This window comes from Schistocerca nitens, chromosome 2 (assembly GCF_023898315.1).
Source record: "Schistocerca nitens isolate TAMUIC-IGC-003100 chromosome 2, iqSchNite1.1, whole genome shotgun sequence".
Classification (NCBI taxonomy): Eukaryota; Metazoa; Arthropoda; class Insecta; order Orthoptera; family Acrididae; genus Schistocerca; species Schistocerca nitens.
The window spans coordinates 843,590,361-843,613,145 of NC_064615.1; the positions used below are offsets into that span (position 1 = coordinate 843,590,361).

A 22,785-nucleotide genomic window follows, 5' to 3' on the forward strand; every position below is an offset into this window, starting at 1 on the left:
AACTATAGAAGATTCTACGTTCATACCGGCTTCTGGTCAATTTTAACATTGTCGACAAATCAATGGAAGTAGACAGCACTTTATCTTCAATAACTTAAAGTGAAACGACCACGTAAAACAAACCGTAAAAAAGCGGATGGCAGACTGAGACTGATTGGAAAAATCTTAATTAATGCTATTCACGGCGAAAGTAGATATAAAAACACTTGTTCAAAGGATTTTTTTAATATTGCTCGTCTGGACATAAGTGAGATACGTTAAAGAGCAGTGTGTTTCAACACGGGATCGCTTTGTCGACACGAGAGCATTACGGAGATGCTCAGCGAACTACAGTTGCAGACTCTACGAGACCGGAGTTGTGACAATCAGCAACTGTATTAAAATTTCATGGAATTCCCGTTTATTTTTCAGTCTCTGTTGCACATTTTTGATTAGATGACATGTTTCGACCACACAGGATCATCTTCAGACCTCAAACAACGTAAAATTAAATATGTAACATCTAACATTTTACAATCAGTGGAAAAAAGTTGTATGTAAACGTAGACTTTACCCGAAAATTTGCATCAGGAACCTGTCTTGTCTACTTAGAACCGCATCAGAGTACAGTGTGTCGCGGCTGCAGTCAATGTTGCAAAAGACAGTACTCTGATGCATGGCTCTGAGTAGACAGGACTGACCGCAGACGCAACTAACGAGGTAAATTCTACATTTAAGTACAATTTATTTTTCTCTACTTACTGTAAAATATTAGACAGTTCATACTTAATTTTACAACGTTTTAGATCTGAAGATTATCCTGAGTGATCGAAATATACAATCGAATTAAATATGTGCAACTGAGACTGAACAACAAATGAGAATTCCAATAAATATTGATACAGTTGCTGATTATCACGACACGAATATGTCGACTATAGTGAGAACCTCACTGTTGAAATTCCGAAACCGTACATTCCAGGAAGAGTCGGCAAATATACAGCTTCCTCCCACATATGTCACAAGAAATGTCGACGACTAGAAAATTGAAAACGTTAGAGCTAATACGGAGGCTTACTGACAATAATAGTCCAGAATTGCCCTCCACCACACGCCATAAGATGTAGATATAGACGCAGGTTTCCAAGCCGTTTGCCTAGACAGATGCATTGAGACATATTAGGGTAACTTTCCCAAGAGAGATACACTTTAATGTACGTTTTACTTTGAACATATTCTCAATTCGAATATAATAAACTTTCTCGAGACTGAGAAGCTTACGTCCACGAATCAGCTTGGTTTTAGAGGGCACCGCTCGTGCGAAACTCAGCTTGCCCTTTTCTCACATGATATACTGCGAATTATGGGTGAAAGGCAACAGGCAGATTCCATTTTTCTAGATTTCCGGAAAGCATTTGACACGGTGGCCCATCACAGGCTGTTAACGAAGATACGAGCGTATAGAATATGCCAACACATATGTGAGTGCTCGAAAACTTCTTGAGTAACAGAACCCAATATGTTGCCTCGATGGCGAGTGTTCGTCGGAGACACGAGTGTCTTCAGGAGTTCCCCAGGGAAGTGTGATAGGACTGCTGTTGTTCTCTGTATACGTAAATGATTTGGCGGAAGGGGTGGACAGCAATCTGCGGTTGTTTGCTGATGACCCTGTGGTGCACGGTAGGGTAACGTAGTTGAGTGACTGCAGGAAGGTACGAGTCAGAAAAAACTTCCAGTTGTTGTGATGAATGGCAGCTAACCTTAAATGAGGTAAAATTTAAATTAATGCGGATGAGTAGGAAGAACAAGCCTGTAATGTTTGGATAAAGTATTACTAGTGTCATGCTCGTCACAGTCAAGTCGTTTAAATGTCTGGACTTAACTTTACAAAGCAATATGAGATGGAAGGAGCTTGTGAGAACTGTGATAGGGAAGGTGAATAGTCGATTTCGGTTTCTTGGGAGAATTTTATGAAAGAGTTGTTCATCTGTAAAGGAGACTGCATATAGGACGCTAGTGCGATCTGTTATCGATTACTGCTCGAGTTTAATAATTTTTTTTTCATAATGCGGGGCGACAGTCATAATATATATCTTTAAAGTCAGTACCGCCATTAGACTGTTGTTATTTACAGTGTTACATTTACACTTACACAATCGTGATTTCTGCTTCAAAGTGTCATTATCAATTGTTTTCTGAAAGCAGATTAGACAATAACAGTGAAATACATAACAAGTGATATAACCATATAAGAATCCATATTTATAATGCTTACTTACAAGTGTTACACATTGCTTAAGATGGCATACTGTCGTATTAAAATACACTATTAGACACATTGTGTAAGAGTCGATATTTCTGGCAGAGCCTACTGCTTTGTTTCATCACTGAGCATACCATCTTGACTGAATGACAGTTGGCTAAGTGTCAAAAATGGTTCGAATGGCTCTGAGCACTATGGGACTTAACATCTATGGTCATCAGTCCCCTAGAACTTAGAACTACTTAAACCTAACCAACCTAAGGACATCACACACATCCATGCCCGAGGTAGGATTCGAACCTGCGACCGTAGCGGTCGCGCGGTTCCGGACTGAAGCGCCTAGAACCGCTCGGCCACCAGAGGCCGGCGTGTCAGAAATATCGACTCTTAGACAATGTGTCTAATAGTGTATTTTAATACGACAGTATGCCATCTTAGGCAATGTATAACACATGTAAGTAAGCATTATAAATATGGATTCTTATATGATTATATCACTTGTTATGTCATCTTCTACTTTTATAGTCCTGTCTTCCTCAGTTGCGTGTAATATTACGGTATATTAATAATTTTTACTTATGGACCGTCTGTCAGCAACTGAATAAAACAAAATTTTAGTGCCATACGCGTTTCGCGTTCAGTGCATAGTGTTGTGGAATGGGAAAAAAAACCGCAAATTGGCGTTCATAAGAAGAAGAACAACACCAAAAATGCAACAGGAGCGTAATATGTAGGAAATTGTCCACGCAACCTGTAAGTACAGTTCAAAACATTACTACTTAATAGGAAATACCAACCACCAAAATTGTTTATAACCTATAGGCACAATGACAAAAATGTAAATAAAATAGCTAACATATGTACATATTCCAGGCCACTGATGATGCCTTGGAGAAAATAAAGGCGAAACGCGTATGGCACTAAAATTGTGTTTTATTCAGTTGCTGTCAGACGGTCCATAAGTAAAAATTATTAATATACACTTGTTATGTATTTCACTGTTATTGTCTAATCTGCTTTCAGAAAACACTTGATAATGGCACTTTGAGGCCGAAATCATGATTGCGTAAGTGTAAATGTAACGCTGTAAATAAACAACAGTCTAATGGTGGTACTGAGTTTAAACAAATAATGCTCGAGTGTTTGGGATCCGTTCCAGGTAAGATTGTAGGAAGACGTCGAAGCAATTTCAGACTCGGGCTGCTAGATTTGTTGCCGGCCGCGGTGGCTAAGCGGTTCTAGGTGCTGAAGTCCGGAACCGCGCTGCTGCTAGGTCGCAGGTTCGAATCCTGCCTCGGGCATTGATGTGGTTGATGTCCTTAGGTTTAAGTAGTTCTAAGTCTAGTGGACTGATGACATCAGATGTTGAGTGCCATAGTGCACACAGCCATTTGAACCATTTTTTTGCTAGATTGTTGCCGTTAGGTTTGTACAACGTAAGAGTGTTACGGAATGGTTCGGGAACTCTAATGGTAATCTCTGGAAGGAAGGCGACGTTCTTTTCGGAAAACACTGTTGAGAAAATTTAAATAACCGCCATGTTAGGCTGACTGCCGAACGAATCTTCTGCCACCAGCATACTTTGCGTAAGGACCACGAGGATAAGATACGAGAAATTAGGGTTTATACGGAGGCATATAGATAGTCGTTCTTCCCTTGCTCTGTTTGCGAGTGGAACGGGAATGGAAGTGGCTATTGGTGGTGCAGTGTATCCTCCGCCACGCACCTTACTGTGGCTTGCGGGGTATCAATGTAGATGTAGATGTTGATGTAGATGTATATGTAGATGTAGACGTCGACGTATATGATCCCGATCAACACTGAGATGGATGACATAGACCTCTCCCTGTCTGCTGACTTACCTTCTGTGTGACATGCAGACTTGAGACCGTTCACTTGTAGGAAACAAGTCCAGTCGTTTGGTATGTTGGGCACAGATATCGAGGTATTCGCCCAGTAGGCGCTCCTGACATCAGTGGTGCGCTGGTGCCGATAGAATGCCGGACCCGCGTCGCGAGCAGTGTGGGAACGGAAGCCGGTCCCGTTCCGTCGAGAGGCAAGGACGCCGCTTTTTGCCGAATCTCGAGTCTGGACAGGGCGCGCTCAGAATCGGCGGTCAGTGCAGGAAGAGCCGGTCTGCGTCCATTCGCCATGCGCCGCACGTCCCGACGGCGGCACGACCTGCAGTCAAGGAGCACACGCACAGTGAATTGTTCTGGGGTGAGACACGCCGCCATAAACGGCCGTGGTCAGTGATGCGTGCTGTTGCTCACTCACGAAAATGCCATACCGCTGAATCACGGACAGTATATGGAATGGCATCTTTAGCTCTGCTAATCTCCACGGGACATTATTCCCATGTAAGCTGAAAGTAAGAATTCATTCTTACCTTTTCCACACGTTCTCAGATGTAGCTGTAATATACTTTAAGACAAAAAAAAAAAGAAAAACCACACTAGGACGGAATTATCCCAACAGTACATGTGATGTACATATAGGGGATAACAAAGCATTACAATTTCAGAAAAATTGGATGATTTATTCAAGAGAAAGAAGTTCGCAAACTGAGCAAGTCCACCCCTAGCTCATATGGAAGCTTGGCATTGACAGAGTTGTTGGATTTCCTCTTGAGAGATATCGTGCCAAATTATGTCCAATTGGCGCGTTACAGCCTCAAAATACCGACCTGATTGGAGGTCACTGCCAGCAATGCTCAAACGTTCTCAACTGGGAAGATGTCCGACGACCTTGCTGGCCAAGGTATGGTTTCAAAATGTTCAAATGTGACTGAAATCTTGTGGGACTTAACTGCTAAAGTCATCAGTCCCTAAGCTTACATACTACTTAACCTAAATTATCCTAAGGACAAACACACACACCCATGCCCGAGGGAGGATTCGAACCTCCGCCGGGACCAGCCGCACAGCCCATAACAGCAGCGCCCAAGGTAGGGTTTGGGAAGTTCGAAGACAAACAGTAGAAGCTCTCGCCGTGTTATGCGGACTTTATCGTGCTGAAAGCTAAGCCCAGGATGGTTTGCCACGAACGGCAAAAAAAGGGGTGCAAAATAACGTCGACGCTATGCTGTAAGGGTGCCGCAGATGACAACCAAATTCTACTGCTGTGAGAAGAAATGGCACCCCAGAACACCACTCCTGGTTGTCAGGCAGTATGGCGGACGACAGACTGACATCCCACCACCGTCCAGGTCATATCCAGATAAATCGTAGGCATGGAATCTCATTACTGGAAAGGAACTGTTTTCAGTTGTAAGTCCCGCTTCGAACTGAGCCCAGATGACGGACTGGGCCGCAATGAGCAGCGAAGACGTGTGTAAGAGGCCCCTGCCAGCGGTGGGATACCAACCTGACTGTCATCCTCCATATGATCCTCCAGCCAGCTCGGTATTTTTGAGGATCGAACGTTCGAATTGGACGTTGGATACCAATCTGATTGTCACCGAACATACGGGCCTCCAATCAGTTCGGGATTTCGAGGACCCAACAGGCTAATTGGAAAGAGTTTCGCGTGAACCGAATAACTGCTTGAGTAAGAGCCGGAGTTGGTTAAACGCGTTATTGACTTTCCCAATTTTTGAAGCTCTTTCACTTTAAGAAATCATCCAATCTTTTCTGATGTTGTAATGATTAGTTTATTTGTAGATGTACATCACATCTGCCGATTTCCAACCCATTCGGATAATTCTTTGTGGTGCGTTCTTTTTTTTTTCCCTTAGAGTGTGTATCTTTTCTGAGCCTGCAGGGACAATCATTCATTTCATAAAGTCAACAGACTCGGGTTTCATTTTGAGAAGTGACTTTACGTATATGTGTACTGGTGAGCAAAAATTAAGGACGGAAGTAAGTTTCACATGATGGGTCAATGCCAAGTAACAAAGCTCGATGTAACCAGGACCACACATAGAAAGAACTGCAACGTTATATGAGTGAAACTAATACACAGTGAGATGAACAGAAATGACACTTTTATTGAAAGACAATAATTAGGCTAAGTCACTGCAATTGATGAAGATCGCTGGACATTACAAGAGGCGGGACGTGAGGTGTGTGGTCACAAAGGTCGGTAATGCTGAGATATTCAGGGAGTGGTGGAACGTACATCGGAAAGACAGATTAGAGACCATAGGAGCGGGAGTGTTCATTGCAGTTGACAAAAATAATGTCTTTATTGAGGTCGAAGTTGAGTGTGATCATGAAGTCATCTGGTAGCGTATAACAGGTGTAGGTGAAACCAAGTTAATTGTTGGATGTCTCACCGCAGACTCGATTCCGCTATGGCAATTGTACAGCCATTCAAAAAACGTCTACGGTCAGTAGCGCTTAAGTGCCAAGATCACGCAATACTAACTGGAGGCGACTTTGATCCGCCGAGCACAGACTGAGATGTCCATGGACTCATTGTGCTGGAGTACAGACAGACAGTCATGTGAAATACTTTTGAAAACGTTTTCTGAAAATTTTCTTTAGCAGCTAGCTCGGCAGCCCACACTCAATGGAAATATCTTAGACCTTGTAGCTACAAATATTCCGGACCTTATCGACAATGTCAGCATAGAAATGGGGATTAGTGCTCGTGATGTCATTATAGCAACTACGATTTGGAACTTAATAAGAAGGCTGTTGTTGTTGTTGTGGTCTTCAGTCCTGAGACTGGTTTGATGCAGCTCTCCATGCTACTCTATCCTGTGCAAGCTTCTTCATCTCCCAGTACCTACTGCAACCTACATCCTTCTGAATAACCTATCCATTTCCCTTTTTAAATTTTCTAACCTACCTGCCCGATTAAGGGATCTGACAGTCCACGCTCCGATCCGTAGAATGACAGTTTTATTTCTCCTGATAACGACGTCCTCTCGAGTAGTCCCCGCCCGGAGATCCGAATGGGGGACTATTTTACCTCCGGAATATTTTACCCAAGAGGACGCCATCATCATTTAATCATACAGTAAAGCTGCATGTCCTCGGGAAAAATTACGGCTGTAGTTTCCCCTTGCTTTCAGCCGTTCGCAGTACCAGCACAGCAAGGCCGTTTTGGTTAATGTTTCAAGGCCAGATCAGTCAATCATCCAGACTGTTGCCCCTGCAACTACTGAAAAGGCTGCTGCCCCTCTTCAGGAACCACATGTTTGTCTGGCCTCTCAACAGATACCCCTCCGTTGTGGTTGCACCTACGGTACGGCCATCTGTATCGCTGAGGCACGCAAGCCTCCCCACCAACGGCAAGGTCCATGGTTCATGGGGGAAGAATAAGAAGGCTAGTAGAGATAAACAATTACTAACTTCTCAGGCAGCGAATTGACATCACCTATTTCCAATAAGATGGATGTTGAAGAATTATGGGCAAAGTTGAAGCAGATTGTAAATCGTGATCTGGAGAGTTACGACGTGCCTAGTGGATAAAGGATGGGTCCCACCATGGTTTAATAATGAAATTCGGCGGACGCTGAGGAAACAGAGGCTATTGCCTTCTAGGTACAAAAGGGGACGCACAAATGACGACAAGCGAAGGTTAGTAGAGACTCGTGCATCTGTGAAAAGATCTATGCGGCAAGCATACATACAACAGTTACCACAGTCACACCTTAGCAAAAAATCTGGCAGGAAATCCGAGGAAATTCTGGTCGTATTGTAAAATCTTTAATCTGGTCTAAGATTTCCATTCAGTCGCATGTTGACCAGTCTGGTGTGGCAGTTCGAGATAGCAAACCGAAAGCAGAAGTTTTAAATTTCACGTTCAAGAAATCGTTGACAGAAGTGAACCGTACAAACATATGGTCATTTGACCATCGAACAGACTCCCGTATGGTCGATTAAGGCCACATTGTTTTGGGGTTGAAAGGTTGTCCTACTCATCGAATTTATGCCTAGACGCGAGATACAAATGCAGTGGCCTACTGCCTACTGTCAGACCATTAGCTCAACACGTCGTGCAGTTCGAAACAAAACGGTCGTCAGCGCACTACTGCGTTGATGAAGGATTTGCTTCAGCAGGTTCAGCGCTAGTTTTTTGATCTGCCCTACAGACGGACTTGGCACCGAGTGATTGCCATCTTTTTCCCAACTTGAAGGACTTTCTGGCTAGTAAGCACCATGCAAATAACAATGAACTGAAAGCAGACGTTAGTGACAGTTTTAGCCACTTGAGGTAACTGAAAGTGCAAGAGTGGGCACAGAAAAGCTTGTTTACTGCGAAAAATGTTTAAAACTGTATGGCGACTACATGAGGAGGTGCGGGGAATTAATGAAAACACATTGTAAAATAAGATGACTTTCATTATCGTACTCATAGTAATTAATTGATGCATTAGGAAAAGGCGTCTTTTAAGTTCGTAGTTTTTTATGCCTTAACAACACACTTTATATCACGGGCAACCACAGCTGTAAGAATAGATTCTTGTTAAACAAAACCGCAGCAGCAGTTGAACAATCATCTATCAGTAAAACCGGTTTCGCTACGTAAAGTACCTAATGGTGCAACGTTAGGTTGTGCAACAGTTAGTAGTAATAAAGAATTATTCAACTACTTACTCAGAAGATTTCTTGTGGAGAACAGCGGTCTTTCAAAAAGTACATTAACAATTAATAGCCGGCCAGAGTGGCCGTGCGGTTCTAGGCGCTACAGTCTGGAACCGCGTGACCGCTACGGTCGCAGGTTCGAATCCTGCCTCGGGCATGGATGTGTGTGGTGTCCTTAGGTTAGTTAGGTTTAAGTAGTTCTAAGTTCTAGGGAACTTATGACCACAGCAGTTGAGTCCCATAGTGCTCAGAGCCATTTGAACCATTTTGAACAATTAATACAAACAGACTCGACTGCAAAAACATTTATTTTCCTGATAGCCGTTTTCGGTCAGTTTTTGACCATCCTCAGACCCTATTCTAAAGAATTATGTAATCATTGAGATAAATATTTTATTATAATAAATACTGGGTCACTTTATGTTCTCAACTGCATCCATATGTCACTAACAAACAAAATTATGATGTATCATTAGTTGAGACATAATTTTACCATTATACATATTATGTTGTTTGTGTTCCATGCATATTAATACATGATGTCCCAAAAAGAATGACCCGATTTAAAATAGAATTATTTATTTGGCAGAAAGGCTTAACACCAACAAATTGCATACTAAATTATTCAGAAAAGACAGAAGTTTGTAAAAATCCATCATAAATGTTCAATATGTCCTCCATTGGCTGCAAGGACGACATCTAGCCGATAGCCAAATTCATCCCAAACTGAGCGTAAAGTGTCTTCTGTCACTGAAGCTACAGCAGCTAATATTTTGGTTTTTAGTTCATCAGTGTCACGAGATAAGGGAGGAATGTAAACACATTGTTTAACATATTCCCACAGGAAGAAATCACATGGTGTTAAGTCAGGGTACCTCGGTGGCCAAGATTGTAAAGCCTGGTCTCGCGGTCCTGTATGCCCTATCCAACATTGAGGTACATTGGCATCGAGGAAACTGCACATGTTGTTCTGTCAGTGCGGTGGTGCTCCATCTTACTGATAGATGAAATTGTGAGAGTAAAATTGTGGAAATAACCAGTTCTGTAGCACTGCTAGATATGATTTGTTCCACTGTTTGTTCAGGAACGCATAGCCGGGCAGGACTTTTACCTTTACACAGGCACCCTGTTTCTTCAAACTGTTTATATCACCACCGAATGGTCTTTGGTGATGGTGGTTTAGCACGAAACCGAATATGAAACGCCCACTGAACTGCGATCTCTGATTGAGTACGACTAAGTTCAATAACACAATACGCCTTCTGTTGCGCGGACGCCATATTACGCGAGACTGGCTGCACGCTCCAGGTCAGCGCTCGTAGCGACATCTAGCGGATTTTTTCTCACACTCTAGACCATGCCGATTACATCTAGGGCTGTTTCAGTTACCTAGTGACATTTGTCTCAATATTATTACAAGTTAAAGTCGGGTCATTCTTTTTGGGACACCCTGTATAAGTGATCTGACATTGTCGCAGCAACTTTATTATGCTATTGCTTTCATTCGTTGTAGTATTACGTTAGTAGTGATAGTAGGCGGTGGCGCTCAATGGACTGGGCGTTGTAACTGCACTAATGTCAACCCGCTCCGATCACCACCACCGACAAAAACTGACCGAATCTGGTTACCGACAAAATAAATGTTTTTGTGGTCGAAACACAGTTTAAAGATTATTCAGCTACTGCTGTGGTTTTGTTACACAAGAATTTTTATGCTTTGTCTGTCTCCTTTTGTCAAGCAAAATACGAGTAATTACAGCACTGTTCAAACCTTCTACGTATGCGCGACCATTTTGCAGAATTCAGCGGAAGGCAGTGATCGGTGAAGCAAATATCCGCACGAAGCTAGAGAGCTCACGGCAACGCGGCGATACTTTGCGATGGGAAGGGTGTACGGAAAGCAAGGTAAAGAAAAGTAACTGCAAGATTTTCTCACCTAATTCTCCCTGGCAGATTAACATTTTTCGTACAAGCGTCGGTGAAATCGAGTACAAAGGCGAGGCTGATATGTGCCGTTTACGTTATCTGTCAGATGGTGGAGAACTACCAGCTAAAGTCTAGACGTCTTGGTTCCAATTCCCCTTCTGTGCACGGTTAGTAAACATCTAGACATCTAATCACAGCAAGGGATTCTTCCTGGTTACATGGATATGCTCTTTGGCATGCTGAAACAGTTTCCTGTGCAACTCACTGGACTGTGCAGTACGCCGCGTTATCCGAGGCTCTGTCGATGGTAGCCTCTTACGAGCCATACACTAAAAACTGCAGACGGCGGCTAAACGTAATTAAAGGCCAACGGTGGATCGCGTACGCGGTCACGCTATTCGCTCACGGTGGTTGGCCGAGCTTATTAAGACATTCGTGAAACGGCCACTGGGCACATCCTTTCGGCCGGAACGTTGAGCAGTCACCTGTAACGTTACAAACAGGCATGCTGTCTACTGGGAACAGCTGTAGGTTGTTGCATTTCTTAGGACAACCCAAAGCCACGAGCAAATCAGGGCAAAGAAAAGAAGTTGTGTATCATCATAAGGGCAACATAGCGCAGTAGTGCGATTGGTAGAGATTTTTTTATTGTTTTGCTGAAAATAGACTACTACATTGCAATTACATGGTTAGACTACAAATGAGTAATACATGAAATGCCCGCCCGCTGAGCCGTGCGGTCTGACGCGCGGCTGTCCGTATTGGGAAGGAGCGCCTGGGCCCCGGCACGAATCCGCCCGGCGGACTTGTGTCGTCGAGGTCCGGTGTGCCGGCCAGTCTGTGGATGGTTTTTAGGCGGTTTTCCATCTGCCTACGGCGAATGCGGGCTGGTTCCCATTATTCCGCCTCAGCTACACTATGTCGGCGATCGCTGCGCAAAAAAAGTTCTCCTCGTGCGCGTACACCACCATTACTCTACCACGCAAACATAGGGGTTACACTCGTCTGGTGTGAGACGTTCCCTGTGGAGGGGGGGCGGGTGGGTCCACCGGGGGCCGAACCGCACAATAACCCTGGGTTCGGTGTGGGGCGGCGGAGGGGTGAAGTGAACTGCGGTAGTCGTCGTGGGGTTGTGGACCACTGCTGCTGCGGCGGGAATGGAACCTCTCCGTCGTTTCTAGGCCCCAGGTTAACATACGATACAATACAATACATGAAATACACAGTGTTTTAAATACACTATCCGATCGGAAACATTCGGACACACCTGCGTAATGCGGAAGTGACCACTGCATGTCATGTGAGCCCACCCGCCAGTGTAAATGAGGTGGAGAGTATTGAAGTTGACAGCAGAGAAGAAGATGACAGCAGACTGGCTGGGTCAGGAAAGGTCAGTGACTTCAGCTGTGGACCAGTCACTTGATGTCAGCTGAGAAACAAATCGATCAGAGCTTTCTAAAGCTTTTGAAGTCGACCGTTGTTGACCAGGCAGATCTCATCTACTGACCGAAAGTATTACTCAGGGTGATTGTAAAAAAGGTCATGATCAGTGGAAGGAATCATTCTGTGGTGCCAAAGTGTTGCTAGCAGTCTTAGCTAGCTCAATGACAGTGTGTAGAGAGCTAAAAAATTATAGTATTGCTTTAATTTGCTATGAAAGCGGTGCTGATAAACAATAAAAGCGGGTTAAAAGCTGTGAGCTGTCTGGGGAAGTTAACCTTGCATTACTCCGCAACTGTTTCACCAGGTATCCAGTCTAGCTTACCAAATTCCCAACCAGACTAACATTAATTATCATCTTTTAATAGTCATACGACAACCGCTGATATACATACATACATATATATATATATATATATATATATATATATATATATATTATTTAAATAAAAAGAAATAAATCAGTTTATATTTGGAAATTTATTTTAACATTGATCATTAAAATTTCAGCATATTAAACTTGATTCATAACTAAACTGGTGCCTTATTTAGGATTGTGAAAATGTGAATTTGTAATCTTACGGAACACATCAAATATGGAGCCAAGATTGGCAGACTGCATACAACACTGCATTCATAAAATAACACACAAAGAACGTTGAAACATATGCAAGAGGAAATTAACCACAACCGACCGATTCAATTTTCACCCAAAGAAGTTACGTTCGTAGCGCAATCCTGTCAGTCATGAAATTACCACACACTGGTATACTAAATTCATACTAACTCTCTGTGAAATCTTCCCGAAAAGAATAGCTGAGGGCTAATTTGATGCTTACACCACATGCTTCACGTGGTCAACTTGGTTTACACAAAGAGTGTAACTCCACAATAATTTTGATAACTAAAATAAATTACATCGAAACGGAATTTACTAAAGAAAAACCTCGAACTTGTTACTATCGTCTTATTATTAACCTGATGGGTCAAACAATTGTATAAGCACGTGGTACTGGTCTCACAAAGTACACCCCACATGGGTCGAACATGAAGAAAAGTTGCTATATTGAAAAATATTGTCAAGACGAGACGTTATAATCTCACGCACATTCGCAATTAAGATTGATGATCTTAGTTAGAGTTACTGATCAACCCGTGGTTCCAATTTACTCACAAAGTAGTGACAAAGCAACTACCGGGAGATATTCTGAACTTCACACTCGAATTACACTGCGTTGCAATTTAAGATAACATTAGATATTTTAGAGCTAAACCTGAAATAAAGGTGATTAAATTTTCAGTTAGGCTGAACTTAAGAAATCCATTGTCCTGCGGACTTAGCAGACACGCGCTTAGCCGGAGATCTTACCACTTCAGACGCTTGCCGCGGACAGACTGACCTGGGCTCCTACCAAGGGTGCTTCCGTATACAAAACGGAAGTGACCAGAGAGGCAGCTTCCTATACCAACATGACAAGGGACGGACAGAACCATGCTAGGGATAGAAACCTCTTTGCTTTTAGAAAGCGTAGCTACCTCTTCCGACGTTGGTCCTACTGTTCTCTAGCAGACAGGCTTGTCTGCTACCACCCAGCATGCAACTAGAAATACATTTGCTCATTCATCCTCTCACACAGAAGGGAAGGGGGATGACAGTATCTTATCATATACAGTATATACAGGGTGTTTCAAAAATGACCGGTATATTTGAAACGGCAATAAAAACTAAACGAGCAGCGATAGAAATACACCGTTTGTTGCAATATGCTTGGGACAACAGTACATTTTCAGGCGGACAAACTTTCGAAATTACAGTAGTTACAATTTTCAACAACAGATGGCGCTGCAAGTGATGTGAAAGATATAGAAGACAACGCAGTCTGTGGGTGCGCCATTCTGTACGTCGTCTTTCTCCTGTAAGCGTGTGCTGTTCACAACGTGCAAGTGTGCTGTAGACAACATGGTTTATTCCTCAGAAATGAGGATTTTTCTGGTGTTGGAATTCCACCGCCTAGAACACAGTGTTGTTGCAACAAGACGAAGTTTTCAACGGAGGTTTAATGTAACCAAAGGACCGAAAAGCGATACAATAAAGGATCTGTTTGGAAAATTTCAACGGACTGGGAACGTGACGGATGAACGTGCTGGAAAGGTAGGGCGACCGCGTACGGCAACCACAGAGGGCAACGCGCAGCTAGTGCAGCAGGTGATCCAACAGCGGCCTCGGGTTTCCGTTCGCCGTGTTGCAGCTGCGGTCCAAATGACGCGAACGTCCACGTATCGTCTCATGCGCCAGAGTTTACACCTCTATCCATACAAAATTCAAACGCGGCAACCCCTCACCGCCGCTACCATTGCTGCACGAGAGATATTCGCTAACGATATAGTGCACAGGATTGATGACGGCGATATGCATGTGGGCAGCATTTGGTTTACTGACGAAGCTTATTTTTACCTGGACGGCTTCGTCAATAAACAGAACTGGTGCATATGGGGAACCGAAAAGCCCCATGTTGCAGTCCCATCGTCCCTGCATCCTCAAAAAGTACTGGTCTGGGCCGCCATTTCTTCCAAAGGAATCATTGGCCCATTATTCAGATCCGAAACGATTACTGCATCACGCTATCTGGACATTCTTCGTGAATTTGTGGCGGTACAAACTGCCTTAGACGACACTGCGAACACCTCGTGGTTTATGCAAGATGGTGCCCGGCCACATCGCACGGCCGACGTCTTTAATTTCCTGAATGAATATTTCGATGATCGTGTGATTGCTTTGGGCTATCCGAAACATACAGGAGGCGGCGTGGATTGGCCTCCCTATTCGCCAGACATGAACCCCTGTGACTTCTTTCTGTGGGGACACTTGAAAGACCAGGTGTACCGCCAGAATCCAGAAACAATTGAACAGCTGAAGCAGTACATCTCATCTGCATGTGAAGCCATTCCGCCAGACACGTTGTCAAAGGTTTCGGGTAATTTCATTCAGAGACTACGCCATATTATTGCTACGCATGGTGGATATGTGGAAAATATCGTACTATAGAGTTTCCCAGACCGCAGCGCCATCTGTTGTTGAAAATTGTAACTACTGTAATTTCGAAAGTTTGTCTGCCTGAAAATGTACTGTTGTCCCAAGCATATTGCAACAAACGGTGTATTTCTATCGCTGCTCGTTTAGTTTTTATTGCCGTTTCAAATATACCGGTCATTTTTGAAACACCCTGTAAAAGGAAGCGGATGTAGGTTCCGTATGAGATTGTGTGACATGAATTACATATAAACTGTGTTTTAAAGTGTAGTAGTGTGACAGATCGTTCTTGTTTATGTGTGAATGTAACACGTTTCACTGCTCAGTCTCCTCCCAGATAGTCGGAAACACGACAGTAAATTTAGAAGAGGAATTTATGCCGTAAATGACAACATATTTAAGAAATTAACATGAAAAGAATCCAACAGACACCTTTCAAGTGTACAATGGTCGAGCAACCCCCCATTTCATATTTCCGTAAGCAGTGCTAAACGTCGCTTGGGGGTGGTGTAAGGAGAGACGACACTGGACTGTGGACGGCTGGAACCAAGCGATTTCAAGCGATGAATCATGCTATAACCAGTGGCTGTTCGATGTAAGGGTTTGGATCTTTATCAAGGAAAATCGCCAAACAGCCGTATGTTTTGAGAAGTTATTCATTTGGACAATCAGTTTCGGCAGCTCATTAATGCCATCCTCGGGCCCCTATGCACTACGTTTGACAGTGAGATAGATCCGTACTTGCATAAAGGAGCCATCAGTATCTGGATTCCGTGAATTAGTTTTTGGGGTGTTTACTTCGAAGTCTTGAGAACAACTCTTGAAACGGTCGGGCCTGCCGCACCTGAACCCAACATAACACCGGAAGCGATACGGTGCCTCGGAGGTCGTCAGGGCAGGAACGTATGAGTGCAACCCTATCAACACGTCTGATGTTATCTTGAGAGTGTCTACAGCATTCTCACATGAGGGTGTAGAAGAAAGGCCAACACTTGGTTGCCACGGTTCGCGCGGCTGCCCCCGCCGGAGGTTCGAGTCCTCCCTCCGGCATGGGTGTGTGTGTTGTCCTTAGCTTAAGTTAAAGTTAGATTAAGTAGTGTGTAAGCCTAGCAGTTTGGTCCCATAGGAACTTACCACAAATTTCCAACACTTGGTCACCGAGGATACTGGACCAAACATCTTGATTGATATTCACACTGTTTTCGCTCAACTTTAAGCAGAAATATTTACTTAGTACCGATGTCACAAAAACTCCAATAGTACTATAAATATTATAACAGCCTCCACGTACTCTGTTCGGCTCAACAATGGCGTCCTGATCGCTGTGTCGTCGTCGGACATGCTAGAGACCTGTTTAAGAAACTCACCGTCAGAGCTCAGCACCTACTATCAGCACAATCGCGGTGTCTCGCATTAGGGAACTATAGCATTATAGGCCCCTTTCCTCTATACCAACTGAATTTCTTTCGGAGTACAGTGATGAAATATTTTCGCTTTTAGCAGTCATGTGCAACTGCTTGCTAAGGACTTAAAAGTTTCGCAGGTCGGATGACCCAGACTGTATTCGTCGAGTAACTGAGAACGAGAGCGCTTAGCGACTTTCAACAAACTTTACACATAATTTCAAATCTTCGTGACACTTCTGGCTGACACCCCCACAAAAATATCAAAATAAAACCGTTTATCGCTTACTACTTTTTCGCTGTTCATGCAGTAAGACTGCAGCATCAGGCATGGTCTTTCGGTTTATTACTTCTTTACTGTTAACTCTATTCACAACACATTTTGCAGATAGTATTCCACTGAAAGTAACTGTAAAAAGTTGTACGGCGTATAATTAGGGAGATATAATGTTTTTAAAGAATCTGCGTTTGTGGTTTGCTGGTATCTAACGTAATGTACACAGTTTTCAGCGGCTGCAAGGCTGCTCAACGCACAATGGACAAGAATCCAGAAAATGTAGCGAAAATTGTAACAATCTGCTCCAGTATGGCAAAATGGGTCTGACGCTTCTGATAACGATTTTATATCTAAATTGAGAAATTCTAAATATGTTGGGTTCAATATCGCGAAAACAATGCGGAAAAAAATTATGAAATGCACAACAATTGTTTTATAATTTCAGTGGTAAACTTTATTACAAAATTCCCTTTAGTACTGTCTTTATTACGAAAAACATATACTAGTAACAAAAATTGAAAGTTTTATAGGTCTTAATCTTCTTTCTCTTGTGTTTGTTGTTCTTCGTCTTCATGCTTTTCGTCACCATCTTCCTCACCGACATTTATATCCTCTTCATCCTCTTCAGCATCCTAATCTTCTTTCTCTTGTGTTTCTTGTTCTTCATCTTCATGTCCGTCATCATCGTCTTTCTCACCGTCATTTGTATCCTCTTCATCAAGCTCAGCATCTGATTACTCATAATTCTCAGTACGTGTGAAGAGGGCAGTAGCTTCCGACGACAAAGTGTCCACTTTTCTTGGAGACTGTTACCGCAAAGAAGAAATGTGTAATATAAGATATAATTTCACATAATTAAATTTGTGCAGGAACAGCTTATGAGTTTGAGACATTACAATTATTTTACAAAGTGTACGTCTCACATTTTTAATGCGTTTATATATATATATATATATATATATATATATATATATATATATATATATATATATATATATATTCTTATATCGAGTAATTATATTTTTATTTTATAATAGCTTCCTAGCGATGCTATAGAAATAACAAGTGTACGATTATGTCTGCATATATGTTTTATTTGAATTTTAGTAAAATTTTCAATTATATTTTCTCATTGTAAAGAATGGCATGTTGCAACTCTAGCGGTCGCTCAAAGCCATTGCGGCTAGCAGCTGGATTTGAAGGTTGATTGGAAATTTGTGGTAAGGTCTTACGGGACCAAACTGCTAAGGTCATCGGTCCCTAAGCTTACCCACTACTTAAGCTAGCTTAAACTAACTTACACTAATTACAACACATCCAACCATGCCCGAGGGAGGGCTCAAACCTCCGACGAGGGAAACCGCGCAGACCGTGACAAACGGCTGATTCGCGAAGATAATAGTACATACTTCAGGACTGCATATAAAACTTATCTCATTTCTGTCGCTCGCGTTTTCAAATCTTTTAGCTTGCATTCCCGTAAGAAGTTAATTAACCAGTACTAATGGTTGGTAAATGATAAAATAATGAAGTAAGTGTCGGTAATCAGGTACGTACCTTCTGTAATAGCATCCTTTTAACAAAAATTTCAGCCTGATTTCTCTCAATAAACAAAAATTCAGACTAAAGAATTCAACCACGAGAAGAAAGAGATGGCCGCTTCTAAGACCAAGACCCGATAATTGCAGCATTACTCTAGCCAACCTATTAAACGAAAATTCTTAACTCCGACCTTTTGTTTATTTATGGTCACATTTCTGGGACTCTGGCCCTATGTGTGACGCCCGTGACTTACAGCTGTCGCGTTTGCCGGCAGGCGGGGTTCAGCCAGTGCGCGACGGAGGCGTGCCAGTTCCTGGTGTCGCTGCCCGGGCTGGACGCGCGGCTGTCGGCGCGGCTGGTGTCGCACCTGTCACGTTGCGCGCCGCCCACCGCCGCCCCCGCCGCCCCCACCGCCCCCCTGAGCGTGCAGGTGCCGGCGCCGCCACGTTCCGGTGCCTTCTCGCCGCCCGTATCGCCCTGCGCGCTCACCGCGCCCTCCTCCGCCGTCGCCGCCCCCACCGCCGACCACAGCCCCGCCGACCACTACGCGGCCGCCCCCGAGACTGCGTCGCCTCCGCCGCCTACCGCGGCTGCAGCCTCCCCCGCGTCGCTGTCCTCCACCCCCAGCGCCAGCGACTTGGCCAAGCCGGTGGCCGGACTGCTGATGACAGTGCCCGAGGCGACGCACCAGCCGCCGGGAAGCATGTGGCGGCCCTGGTGAGCGACGCTGCCACTCGTGGACCTTCTCTGCCTCTCACCGGGAATATGTCTTTGAGGCTTGTAAACATGTCGTCATTATTCCGAGTCACCTGCATGTGCAAGCTATGGTGAATTCAAACTGTTAAAGACGTCCGCAGCGAATTCGCCGAGACATAAATTCATGTACAATGAAGATCATCAGAATTTACTAACTTATCCTCTTGAAATCTTGTATATACACCTTGTCTTCCCCAGCAGCAGTGAACCTATATTCTACTGAACTGTCCACGGAACGAGGGTGGAACTAGTCTCATCAACTGCCTTATTACCGAATGTGACATTACACAAAGTATCGGCTGTTCTGACAATGACGCAAACGTTTTAAATTTCTTGTTGTGCAACTGACACCTTATACAGGGTGATTCAAAAGTCCGTAAACATTTGGAAAATGAATATTTCACGGAATAATTTTGTCAGATAGATAAAATCTACATCCACATCTACATATATATTCCGCTAGCCACCAAGCGGTGTGTGGCGGAGAGTACAATTCGCGCCAAAGTCATATTCCGCACCCCCTGTTCCACTCATGGATCGCGCGAGGGAAAAACGACTGTCTGAATGCCTCAGTACGAGCTCTAATTTCCCTTATCTTTGAATGGTGATCATTGCGCGATTTGGAAGTTGGAGGTAATAATATATGCTCTACATCCTCGGCGAAGATAGAATTTCGGAATTTAGTGAGCAGCCACATCCGTTTAGCGCGTCGTGTATCTGCAAGTATGTCCCACTCCAAACTTTCTATGAGATATGTAACACTATCGCGATGGCTAAATGTACCAGTCACGAATTTTGCCGTTCTTCTTTGGACCTTCTCAATTTCTTGAATCAGATCCAACTGGTAAGGGTCCCATACAGACGAACAATACTCTGGACGAACTAACGTACTGTAAGCAAATTCGTTTGTTGATAGACTGCATCGCTTCAGGATTCTACCAATAAACCGCAATCTAGAGTTCGCCTTGCCTGTGACCACTTGCTTGAAATGACATGAGGTTTTATTGAAACCAAATAAGTACACGAAGTGACCAACAGATGGCGTTTCATAAGATACAAAAGCAAACATTAACATAACCATTTTTAGAAAAGACGATGTTCCTTATAACGAGTGGTCAATGTGTCGGCCACAATGTTGCCATAGCGCCGTACAGCATAGCAATAAGTACCGGGGGAAACTGCCATCTGATGTAGTCTTTCGGCATCGCTAACGAGGTCGGACGATTGCGGTAGACGTGTGAGTTCAGGCAACCCGCAGTTACACAGATTGACGTCTGGCGACTTGGGTGGCCAAACATGAAGGAACTGGTGCGAAGCACGCCATCCTCACCAAATGATGTGCGCGAGAGATCTCTCACAATATGGGGTGGAGCGCCGTCTCACATAAAAGTCGTACCTTTCAGCAGGTGTTGATCTGCCACGCCTACCAGGCTAGGAGTGATGCGATTCTGTAACGTATCGGTGTACCTCGCACCTACCGCGCGTCACTGACATTTGCTGTCCAGTGCCATCTGTTGACCGCTTTTGCACTCGTTTTTGGTTTCAATGAAACCCCCTGTCATTTCAGGTATCTGTTTCAAGTTTTATGCTTCTACCTAACATTATTCCGTGAATTTGTGCGTTTTCAAATGTTAACAGAGTTATGGCTCATATTGTACTTTAACAAAGTTCAGTAACCTGTAAAGTGAAAACTATTACGGTACAGAAAAACTCAGTGCTCCTCGTTAAACATACCGAAAACAATGCCTGAAGCATGACATCACATATATAGGGTGTTCTCTTTGGTACGACCACCATGTGACTACCAACGCAGTTGAGACACATCTCACTACCAACTGCGAATATCCATCGTCGGAGGTCGCATGGGCATCATGAAGATAGAGATGTATAACTGTTCCCATTCCAAACATGAGTTTCTTATCAACATTTTATTTACTACTTCCCCTTACAACCACTAGGCACAACATAACACCCTCCACAGACCCTCTATTTAACCTTTACACCAAGTGAGGTGGCAAAGTGGATCAGTACTATTCGTCCATGGACAAAAAGTAGTGTTCATTCATGGCAGCATGTGCCTAACGATTATAAAGTCTTTTATTATCATTTTCATGGCAATGAATATTACTTAGATAGATGCAGTAGAAATACAGAAGTCTCTACAAGAATATATACGTACTTTTGTGGAGTACACATTATTATTTTTCTAGAGATCATCGATGGTGGTAATGACACTGACCATACTAAATACCACAAGAAAGATTTAATTTTCATTGATGTGACAGAATTCCTTTCAAACCTCCTGTGACTCTGAATATCATGGAATAATGTAGAGTGAGTTCATAAATCATTAGGTTTTGGTAATATCTTACTCCAAGATTTTTGTTACAGTTTACTCGATGCATCAGCTTCTGTATTAGTAGTATAGGACGTGAGATAACTGCTCTAACTTCTGCAGAAAGGAAAAATACAGGCATGCACACTTGTATATCTCTCTGAAACAAAACTTTCAATTTATGTAATTTAGATGTTATTACGAAATCAACAAACTATAGCGATATTTTGTGATCCCTACTATTAGATTGTGTCCCTAATTAATGTTTGTTACTATGTGGCAAATAAGATTCAAAAAATGCAGGAATATTCAAATGACAAGTTGTATAGTTAAGGTGTTAAAGTTATCTTATTTTAAATGTTTTCTACAGTTGTATATATCTATATAATAACAAAGCATTGTGTAAGAAATAACATTAACTGGTAAAGATATATTTTTATAAAATTTAATTGTAAATCTGATATCTATGTTTTAGCTTAAAGTTTATTAAATACTCAGCATTTTACATGATCTCATATAAACTATTGAAAAACCTGAGGATTTTTCTGAATTTTAATAGTGACAGCTGTTACAACTGTTACATTTTATTTATTTGCATTTGTTGTAAATCTCTATCTCTCAAAACAATTATTACATAGTTTGTGTTAACTGGTTGTTGTTAGAGAAAGATAAAGAGGGTAAATTATAGTTAAGTAATGTTCTAATGTTATTGTTATACAGAATTTGACTGATTGTAGGTTAAGTGTATTAAAATTTTCTATCAATAATAATTTTCTGATTGCAATTGCCATAGTCTTTCATATAAATAAAGAAACAATATTAATGTACCTTAAATTTTAAGTTTGTTATTTGTATTTCATAATAAAAATTTATGTTAGTAATTATTAAGAACTTTTGGTTCTTCTGTAGGCGACTTGAAAGTCATATCTGGAGAAGAATGCTGATTACTGTATGAAATGAGGAAAAAGCGAAGAAATGAAAAGCCAAGAGGAAATAACGTGAAATTCTGGCCCACTGTGACACATTAACAGTCATCACTCACACTGTACACAAAATGGTCAAAACACATGTGCAGAATAATATTTTCAGGAGTCATCTGCAGCTCATACACACAAGTCAATCGTACATCTGTAGTCATTTCTCCATAACACAAGATGCAGCACACATCTGGAGGAGATGTACACGTGCCACACAGACTGAATGCCGTGACTGGGACAGGGGTGTGGCAAGAGGATGCATACGACAAACACTAGTTAGCACATAATGAGCAAAACAACTACAGATATTTAAAAAAATA

At 42.7% G+C, this 22,785-nt stretch overlaps 1 protein-coding gene across 1 annotated transcript in view; it reads left to right on the forward strand.

Annotated features, from left to right (window-relative positions):
* The window catches only part of LOC126237115 (enhancer of split mgamma protein-like), a 152,437-nt gene extending 130,281 nt beyond the window's left edge, over window positions 1-22,156 (forward strand). The window contains exons 4-5 of the mRNA XM_049946928.1: window positions 18,672-18,878; window positions 18,960-22,156. Coding sequence (XP_049802885.1) covers window positions 18,672-18,878; window positions 18,960-19,118 — 366 coding nt within the window. The 3' untranslated portion in view covers window positions 19,119-22,156. The remainder of the gene's footprint in view (window positions 1-18,671; window positions 18,879-18,959) is intronic.
* The last annotated feature ends 629 nt before the right edge of the window (window positions 22,157-22,785 follow it).